At 52.9% G+C, this 9,925-nt stretch overlaps 2 protein-coding genes across 2 annotated transcripts; both read left to right on the top strand.

The window, feature by feature from the left end:
- Positions 1 to 1,977: 1,977 nt before the first annotated feature.
- PG997_004563 (DNA-directed RNA polymerase I subunit RPA2) lies at positions 1,978 to 5,766 on the top strand (the record flags this gene model as incomplete). Its single annotated transcript, XM_066808878.1, has 2 exons — positions 1,978 to 2,439; positions 2,506 to 5,766. The coding sequence occupies 2 exons, from the start codon at positions 1,978 to 1,980 to the stop codon at positions 5,764 to 5,766; spliced, it is 3,723 nt and encodes a 1,240-aa protein (XP_066672496.1).
- A 2,081-nt stretch (positions 5,767 to 7,847) lies between these two features.
- Positions 7,848 to 9,547, top strand: PG997_004562 (uncharacterized protein; the record flags this gene model as incomplete). Its single annotated transcript, XM_066808877.1, has 3 exons — positions 7,848 to 8,047; positions 8,114 to 8,120; positions 8,273 to 9,547. 3 exons carry the CDS (start codon positions 7,848 to 7,850, stop codon positions 9,545 to 9,547), a joined length of 1,482 nt encoding a protein of 493 aa, XP_066672495.1.
- Positions 9,548 to 9,925: the final 378 nt, after the last annotated feature.

The following is a 9,925-nucleotide window of genomic DNA, read 5'->3' as shown; positions in this document are numbered from 1 at the left end:
TGGCAGTTCTGTGCTTGCATGCAGGGACACGGCGATCAAGTCTCTTTTCTTCCCCTAGTTGGTCTCCGACTTGCTTGCTGTGCAGCTTCGGAAACCCGTCTTTTTTGGGTTGCTTTCGGCTGTCAAGGATTCTCCGCATCCAAGAGACCTCTCAGGGTGTATCGTTCGTTCACTTACACAAACGCCAATAAGCTTGCCATCCATGGGATGCAAACTGCCTTGCGCTTTGGAAACCGGCTCTGGCCTGACTGTCATTAGGCTTGATACTATGTGAGATTTGGTCGCACAAGGAGAACAGACGAAGGTGACAGGCACCCAGTCGTGCAAGAGAACACAAGATGTTTGTCCGTCCGGGGAGCCGGCACCAGATAGCGGCGGCCTGCACAGGCGTCTCAATGCCAGTACCTAGTACTGTACAACCGAGAAGTCACACACTGCCTGGGGTAGGATTGAGACCCAGGTAGCCAGGCAGCTCCAGATTGATAGGTTGGCGTTCGCTCGTTTCCTGAGATCTCAATGTTGATTGCGACTAAGGCAAGGCAGAATGGGCAAGAGATGACCAGGCATGCTAGCATCTTTCAAACATGGCCACGGTGAGAGGGAAAGGGGTTTGGCGAAGGCCGGAGCGGCCCTTGGGCTCACGGATTCCAAGCATCATCCACCTTTCAGAACGCCATCTCGACACACAGAAGAGAGAGGGAGGGAGAGAGAGAGAGAGAGCCGCAGCTGCGGGCCAGAGGTCAGGCATCACTACAACAACCGAGATCCATGCATTTGTTCCCACTGGCCACTGGGGCCATACTTGACCAGCAGACCACACTCTAGGAGGCTTATAAACCACTCATCCGTGCGAGACCCTCAAGCTACGACGTACAGACATACTGCACACATCGCGTGAGATTGCAGCCCAATGACGCCTATGTACACTTCCACAGCCTATGCCGGTCGCGCATGTTGCCTGCTTTGCCGAGATACCACTCAGGAGGCTCAGATCATGGACAACATTCGTAAGATGGTGGGGGAGAAATTGATAACAGCCATTGAAGTCTAGGTGAGCTACCCCAACAACGCGCTATACATGTAGAATCGGGCATGAGGTCAACGATAGGCAGCAGAGGAAACTTGATTCGTAGATTCCCTGGGAGCATCTTGATTCAACTCTCCGAATCTTGACTACATACATACCTAAGTATGTATGTATCTACGTCAGCCCTCGCTGCCTGGCCCTCCAAACCTCGCTGCCAGCATCTTGGTTGGCTCAAACTCTGCCCTTCAAATTCCTAAGAGCTAGCAGCCGTTTCTAGGTACATACTGGTGCATTTCGGGATGCCATACTTGCGGGCTCGCAGCAATTACCCTCCCATTGAAAAGGCAGCTTCATATATCGACGTGACGAAGAATGTCTAGCTACATGTAAGAGGGCGGCGGCGAAAAGCCACATAGTGGTATCCGAAGGAGAGACTTCATAGAATTTGCCTACCAACACTAGGTATCGATAGGTATTCTTTTCAAAATTGCATCTTGTAGAAGCCAACGTGGTATGCATCATTGAGGGTATCTTGACTTCTGCATCAAATAATAGCTACTTTTCCTCATGCTACATCGCAGGCGATGCCGTAACCACAAAACTACTGCCGCTAGGCATGTAGGCAATGGGGGGTTGCGGACTTCGTATATCCACTGGCTGTTGTAAAAAAAGCTACCGCGTTGCGGGGCACTTTCCCGGCAGCGTCGGGGTTTAGATAAGAGCATTTACATTGGCTTATCGCAGGAAACTTTTTATTTTATTTTTCGGATGGTCCTAGGAAGTTGTACTCCGAATTGCCAGAGCCTCCAGATACCAAGTTCCGACTTCGACTCCGTAAGCCTTGCCATTGAAAGTCCTATTGGCCTTTCTCCATACTGCATTGTATTCGGATGAATGCTTAAGCTCCCTGCCTGAACCATCTCGGCGCAGTTCGCCGACGAAACATCACCATGGCGCCCGCGCCGACCAGCACAAGCTGGGACCACGAATACAACACCCTGCGTCGCCAAAAGCTCTTTACAGACCCGCCCACAGATCGCTCTGCCTACCCTCTGCTCCAGATTGCCGTCGACCCCCATATCGAGTCTTTTGACGCCATCTTCGAGGAAGGCGGTCTTCTCGACAAGGGCCTTGCCGATATCGACACAAGAACATACCTGGACGGTGATGATAGATCACCCTTGGCTTCAAGGAATCGACTCTCGATCAAGTACAAGGGCGTACACGTGCAAAAGTCACAAGTTCCGCCCTCCAACAAGTTTGCGAAGAACCGCGAGATTCTCCCTGCAGAGTGCAGGGAGCGGCACGTTACCTACAGAGGGAAACTTGCCGCCACGTTTGAGTACAGAATCAACGATGGCGAGGCAAGGGAATTCACCCGAGAATTGGGCCAGATGCCTTTGATGGTCAAGGTAAGATCAGACCAAGAGAGAGCGTGTTGTAGGCAATGCAGTCAGTACTAATGCGCTTTCGACTAGTCCAAGTTCTGTCACCTCAGAAACAACAGCCCCGCACAGCTTGTTGCACGAAAGGAGGAATCCGAAGAGCTGGGAGGATACTTCATCGTCAATGGCATCGAGAAGATTATTCGACTTCTTCTTGTGAACCGAAGAAACTTTCCCCTGGCCATTGAGCGTCCCAGCTTCCAGAACCGTGGTCCCAGTTATACCTCTTACGGCATCATTATCAGATCTGTGCGCCCCGACGAGACATCTCAGACCAACAACCTTCATTACCTGAACGACGGCAATGTCACGTTCAGGTTTTCTTGGCGCAAGTCCGAGTACCTTGTCCCAGTTTTGATGATCCTCAAAGCTCTTGTTGAAACAAACGATCGCGAAATCTTCGAGGGACTGGTTGGCTCGCCTGACTCCAAAGGTATCAAGAACACCTTCCTTACAGACAGAGTCGAACTCTTGCTGCGAACCTATAAAACGTATGGTTTGTATACCAAAGAGCAGACCCGGGCCTATCTTGGAGAAAAATTCCGACCCGTCCTTGGCGTATCGGAGACTCTATCCAACTATGAGGCAGGAACCGAGTTCTTGCGGAAGATTGTACTGGTCCATTTGGGCAACGTCAACGTCACCGAGCAGCAAGACTCTGACAAATTCCGTCTGCTTCTTCTCTCTATCCGAAAACTATATGCCCTTGTGGCTGGCGAATGCGCCGTGGACAATCCCGATGCTGCACAAAACCAGGAGATTCTGCTCGGCGGCTTTTTGTACGGTATGATCATCAAGGAACGCCTTGATGAACTCCTATCAACTGGTGTGCGGGCCTCGCTGCGGGATTACTTCAGGAGGAATCCAGCAAGAACCTTCACGTCGCAGGAGTTTGGCAAGGACTTCCCCATGAAAATATTCCAAAAGACAACCGAGAATCTTGGTGAGATGCTGCAGTACTTCTTGTCTACTGGTAATCTGAACTCTCAGTCTGGCTTGGATTTACAGCAAGTGTCTGGTTTTACGGTCGTGGCCGAGAAGCTGAACTTTTTACGTTTCATCAGTCACTTCCGCATGGTGCATCGTGGTAGCTTCTTCGCCCAGCTGAAGACGACCACTGTCCGCAAACTTCTCCCCGAATCTTGGGGTTTCCTTTGCCCTGTGCATACGCCTGATGGATCTCCATGTGGTCTTCTTAACCATCTGGCTCACAAATGCAAGATTATGACGAAAGCAGTCGATGCTTCAGCCATTCCAGCACTTGCTGCAGAGCTTGGAGTTGTTAGTACCTCTTCGGCTGCCACTGACGAGAGTGTTCCTGTCATGCTTAATGGACGAATTCTTGGGTGGTGCAAACCTGCCGAATCGCGAAGAATTGCTGACACTTTCCGATATTGGAAAGTGGAGGGTTCTCATGGTGTTCCGCTGCACCTTGAGATTGGCTACGTTCCTGCCTCCAATGGTGGCTCCTATCCTGGCATTTACATGTCCTCAGAGCCGGCCAGGATGACCAGGCCTGTCAAGTATCTGCCTCTTGAGAAGGAGGATTTCGTCGGTCCACTTGAGCAGCCTTACATGTCAATTGCTTGCACGGAGCCAGAAGTCGTCTCAGGCGAATCAACCCATGTCGAGTTCGATCCGACCAACATGCTCTCCATTCTGGCCAATATGACGCCGTTTTCGGACTTCAACCAATCGCCCAGAAACATGTACCAATGTCAAATGGGTAAACAAACCATGGGAACTCCTGCTACAGCGTTACGCTACCGAACCGACAACAAGATGTATCGCATCCAAACCGGACAAACACCAGTTGTCCGTTCGCCCTTACATAATGCTTACGGTTTCGACAATTTCCCTAACGGCTTCAATGCGGTGGTTGCTGTCATCTCCTATACTGGATACGATATGGACGACGCTATGATTATCAACAAATCGGCCCACGAACGCGGCTTTGGCCACGGCACTATCTACAAGGTGAAGAAGATAAGTTTGAAGGAGGAGAGCAGATCGAAGAACACCAAGGGTGTACAGAAGCTTTTTGGATTCGCCCCTGGAGGTCCTATAAAGGGTTCTGCTCAGACCATGCTGGACAATGACGGTCTACCGCACGTTGGAAGAATGGTGCAGGAGGGCGATGTCATTTGTGCCTGGCACACTGTCACAGCAGATTACAGCGGCAACTTGGTGAACAGAGACGGCCAAACGCATTTCGAGAAGTACAAGGATTCGGAGGTCGGTTTCATTGAAGAGGTCCGCCTGCTTGGCAGCGAGACTGGCAACGAACCCGCGCAGACCATCTCCATCAAGTTCCGCATCCCTCGATCTCCTGTTATTGGTGACAAGTTCTCCTCACGTCACGGGCAGAAAGGTGTGGCCTCTCAGAAGTGGCCAGCTATTGATATGCCGTTTTCGGAATCGGGCATTCAGCCGGACATTATCATCAACCCTCATGCTTTCCCTTCTCGTATGACAATTGGTATGTTCGTGGAGTCGCTGGCTGGTAAAGCTGGCTGTCTTCACGGCTTGGCGCAGGAGTCCACCCCGTTCCGGTTTGACGAAGAAAACACGGCTGGCGACTACTTCGGCCACCAGTTGAAGATGGCGGGGTACAACTACCATGGAAACGAGCCAATGTATTCTGGAATTACTGGCGAAGAGCTTGCTGCAGACATTTACATTGGTGTTGTCTACTACCAACGCCTGCGACACATGGTTAACGACAAGTACCAAGTCCGAACGACTGGACCCGTCGTGTCCACCACCGGCCAGCCGATCAAGGGAAGAAAACGTGGTGGTGGTATCCGTGTGGGAGAGATGGAGCGCGATGCTTTACTGGCTCACGGCACTGCCTTCCTTCTCCAGGACCGTTTGATGAACTGTTCGGATTACTCGCGGTCATGGATCTGCAGGAAGTGCGGCTCCTTCCTGTCGGTGCAACCGACGGTGTCGCCGTTTGTGACCAAGAAGAAGACGGTCAGCACGGTTCGCTGCCGAAACTGCGCGGTCCGGCTGGATCAGATGAAGGACGGGGAAATGGCCAAGATCACGGGTGAGATCTGGGAAGACGGGCAGGGCAACCAGTGGGTAGGCGGCGAAGACACGACGCTGGTGGCGGTGCCCGGCGCTCTGAAGTATCTTGATGTTGAACTGGCCGCCATGGGGGTGAAGCTCAAGTACCGTGTGGATCCCAAGGACGCGACACGAAGGGGTCCTCTGGTTCAGACGAAATGGGATGGACTCGCATCGGGCAGGAAAGCCGACAGCCAGCAGCCGGCACTCGTTGCAGCATAATCGGGAAGTGTATGTGTCTTATCGGAGCAGCATGAACAGGCGTTGAAAAAGAGAAGGGTTATTTAATTTTGGTTTTATATCACGATAGAATTGTACGTAGCCCCAACCTTGTAGATTTAGAGTAATGAATCTACCAAGGCTGAAGGTACTTGAAGAGGCAGTCATTGCGGCAATCACTTACGAAGTCTCTTGAGTCTTAAGATCATCTAATGACAATATCCAAGATCGTGTCCTGCCTAGGCTGTCGCGTCGACTCTTGCTTGCGGGGGCGGAATACGTAATCATTGCTATCGGTTAAGATTGATTGAAACCCCTGAAAAGAATATGTAGCCAGAGTATATCGGTTGGAAGTCGAAAGTCGGAAGTCGGAAGTCGGAAGTCGGAAGCGGAATCCAAGGAGGTAAGATTGAGCGAATGCATGGCCTACTATACCCAGAATATAATTGATATTCTTTCGAAAGTAAGTATCCATAGCATATGCAATCGATATCTCAACGACGGAGAACTCGCTGCCTCGGCCGGGCAAAGATCCACATGGGCAGCATCTGATGGCGATAATGAAATATGCATTGGGATAGCGCAATGGTTCCCGGTTACGGGGCTGGATGCTTGTGGTTTAGTGTGCTTCTGGTTCGGTCTAGCAGCTCGCCAGGACGAGACGGCGGGTGGGTCATACTCATAACGGTTTGAGCGGGATGGACAATGGATGTCAAATCGCACTACCACGCGGCGTCGCAGCAGTGCAGCAGCAGCACTGAAGCACTGACAGAGGCAGGCAATAGTTTGGATGAACCTGACTAGCCTCTGCAATCAATTCAATGTTATGGTATGTTATGTTGCTTAGGCGCCCAGGCGTCTTGGAAGGCTTACACAGCCACGCTGCCCTGATACTTTTCGGTTTCAGCAGCCTTGAAAGGCTTGCCTCCAGCCTATTTGCAGCGTACGGAATATGCCTGGTGCCTGGTGCCTGGTGCCTGGCGCACCAAGCCCCCCCCCCCGAAAGCCAGCTGCCACTAATGACGATGGTCACTTGGCTCTGAGGGCCCCCTCCCCCAGACGGCTCTTGGAAGCCTTGGCGCCTTTTCACGCAGCTAGGGGAAGTCGAGGGAGCTTGGCAAAAGGGACCGTCCAGGCAGATCAAAGCAGCATCCTGGTCGCTCCGCTCCAGCTAATTGCGACCGCCCTGAGGATTCGGGTTGGTTGTGGGTGGTACAGCAGATTGATGCACCGCTGGCTGGCTGGCTACTCTCTTTCTCTCTCCTCTCGCTTTCTGTTTCTCTCGCTCACAATCCTTTTTGCCAAAAAAAGAGAGACTATCGCGAACCCCCTCCCTTCTCGTGGCAATTCTGGGCTACCGACTCTCTTTATTTGTTGTTTGTTATTTATTTTTGTTTTTTCGTCCCGAAAAGAGGCCCGAACTGTCGTGGAGGTTGGGCTCGCGATCTTTAAAAGTTCTCGTAATTATCGCTACTTTATTTACCCCTCGACGGGAGTAATCAGAAAGAGATCTCGGCTTACAAACAAACCAAATCGGTTTTATCTCCTTGGTTGGTCTATGGCCAACAGTCGTTCCTTTTACCCGGCCCCCTTCTCGATTGCGACTTGCTGAAGGCGCCTTTGTGTGCATTTTCCGCCAATTCGTCGCCCGACGCTCATTACGTGCATCGCCTGAGCACTCACTTCCAAGGTTCCTTCGACCACACGTGCGCCTCCTGGCCTGCACTTTCGGTTGGATCCTATTTCTGGAAAAACGCCGCCGTTTGTTTGTTTGCTTCTGGGCACTCCTTGGCCCATTACTGGCTTTGGCGCATCGGCTTGTCCTACGACCTCACCAACTTCGCAGCCCGGCATACTTTGTTCACTGCATGCGTTACTTCGCGAGTAATCCGAAAGCCAAATCCCGCGCTCACGCCACCCATTTCTCAATCCCGACCGCCATTGGAGGATGGGGAGGCAGCGATCGATTTGAATTTTAACCATCGAACGCGCAACTACTATCGCAACATTCTTGTGTATTTTTTCTTAAACCGATTTCGACATCTTCTGGTGGATTCTGCGGTACCTACGGGTTCGACGACACCATGCCTCACATAGGCTCCGTAATGGAGCGGAGCCTGGTGCCCGAGAGGAGCATTGGGGAGGCCCTGATGAGCTTGGCGGCAAGGAGTGTAGCAGCCGGCTTCATGAAACGGGATGCCATAGGTGATGCGAAGGGCCAAGTCATGGATGTGCAAAAGGCCTTCTCGAGCTGGGACAACTGCATGGAGGCAGTATACTGCAAGTAAGTGCTGCCCCTTCGTTAAACATATCCTGTGTGCTTCAGTATTGACTAACGTTATGCGCGCAGATGGCCCGTGATTGGAGTTATCATATTGGGGGCTTGATCCTTTTCTCCATCATTTGGTGTTGCGTTCGGTGCCTGTGCTGCGGTCTTTCGTGCTGCTGCTCATGCTTCCGGTGTCTCAAGTGTTGTGGAAACTGTTGCGGATGCTGCGATTCGCCCCAGCAAAAGAGCAAATACCTCGACGATCCTTTCATCCCACCACATCACGCCGAAAACCAGGCCTACCGATCCCAGGCTCCCATGTACGCCCCCACAATGGCCCCCGCAGCCGCTCCGTCTTTCGCCAAGTCTGAGCCACCGCAGTACGCCGAATTCGACTCCGGGAAGAAAGGCGGAGGCGACGAGTTGCCGCAGATGCCTAGCTGGGAGGGAGCATCGTCGAAGCAGGTCCTGATTGAGGAGGACGCTGTCGAGCTGGAGCCAATGAAGAAGCCGGAACCAATGCAGAACGCTTCCATGATGGCTGGTGGTGGAGTCTCTCCGGCCGGTGTTTCCCCTGCTAACGGCAACAGCCCGTACGGACCGCCCTCGCAGGTTGGACCCAACGGGTACATGGGTGCGGCCCAGTCACAAAACAACATGTATGGCATGAACGGAAATGGAAGTGGCCAGGTTTACAACGACGGTTACAACAATGGAAGTTACGGCCAAGTCCCCCGCGACAACATGAACCAAGGCTATGGTAACCAGCCGTACGGCGACCAAAGCGGCAGTCAAGGCTATGACCAGGGCTACGGGATGCCGGCCGGCGCAGCCGCTGCTGCAGGCGCCATGGGCCAGGGGAGACGCACACCGCACCAGGACTACAACAACAGCACTGGTGGCTACGGCGCTCCGCAGGCCAACCAGGGTTATCCCCAGTCTCGAACCCCTAGGCCGTACGAGGACTACTCCCGTAGTATAACGCCTTCGAATGCTGCATACGGCACTGCCCCTCCTGCTCGCCACCCCACACCGCAAGGCAACGGGCCCTACGGAGGAAGCCCCGCCAGGATGAGGACTCCGGCGCCGCAACAACAGGGTGACGGTTACAACAATCCGAGAGGGTACAACCAGGGTGGATACGGCGCTCCAGACCCACGTATGAGGGCATCTCCCGCGCCGCTACAACAACAACAGAGCGGATATAGCCAGGGCGGTGGCTATGGTGGTTACGGCGAGAGATCGCAAACACCCAATAGCTACGCCCGCCAGCAGCCCGGACCCGGACCTCGGCGGCAGAACACCTACGATGTGACGCCGCAGGCAGCACACGCTCCCCCGCAACGCTCCTACACCGACGTGCCGCCCCCGGTTTCGCCCATCCAGAACACGGGCGGCTTCGACTTTACCTCGTCGGGCTACTCGCGCACGGGTGATAGCGCGAGCCCGCCGCCGCAAGCGGCCAACGGCGGAACAGCTTACCCCGGATATCGAGCTTACAAGCCCGCAGTATAAAAACAAACAAAACAAAAGAAAAAAAACGGGCCTACTAAGCGACAGGAACGCAGGGCGTTTGTTGGGTTCTAGGACATTTCCCATTTTCCCCATTCTGTCGTGATCATGGGGAATTGGGTTCTTCGAGACCAGAAATGTTATGATATCTAAGATAATAAAAGAAAGAGGAAGAAAGAAAAGATAAGCCTGTGGCTTTACCTGTTGTTGATATGTTCGAATCGCAACCCCCTCCTGCTTGTTTGTACATTACCTCCCGGGGCTTCTGATGGCTCTACGGGAGCATGGGGCGACTACGGGGTTTTGGAAATCAACTGAAGAAGAGGCATCTTTCAGAAGATAGCTTGGCGTTCTTGGGCGTCCTGGAGTGAAAACGCGGCC

This window comes from Apiospora hydei (assembly GCF_038363865.1).
Source record: "Apiospora hydei strain CBS 114990 chromosome Unknown utg000004l_segment0_segment0, whole genome shotgun sequence".
NCBI classification, from domain to species: domain Eukaryota; kingdom Fungi; phylum Ascomycota; class Sordariomycetes; order Amphisphaeriales; family Apiosporaceae; genus Apiospora; species Apiospora hydei.
This window is presented reverse-complemented; position numbering and strand designations above follow the sequence as displayed.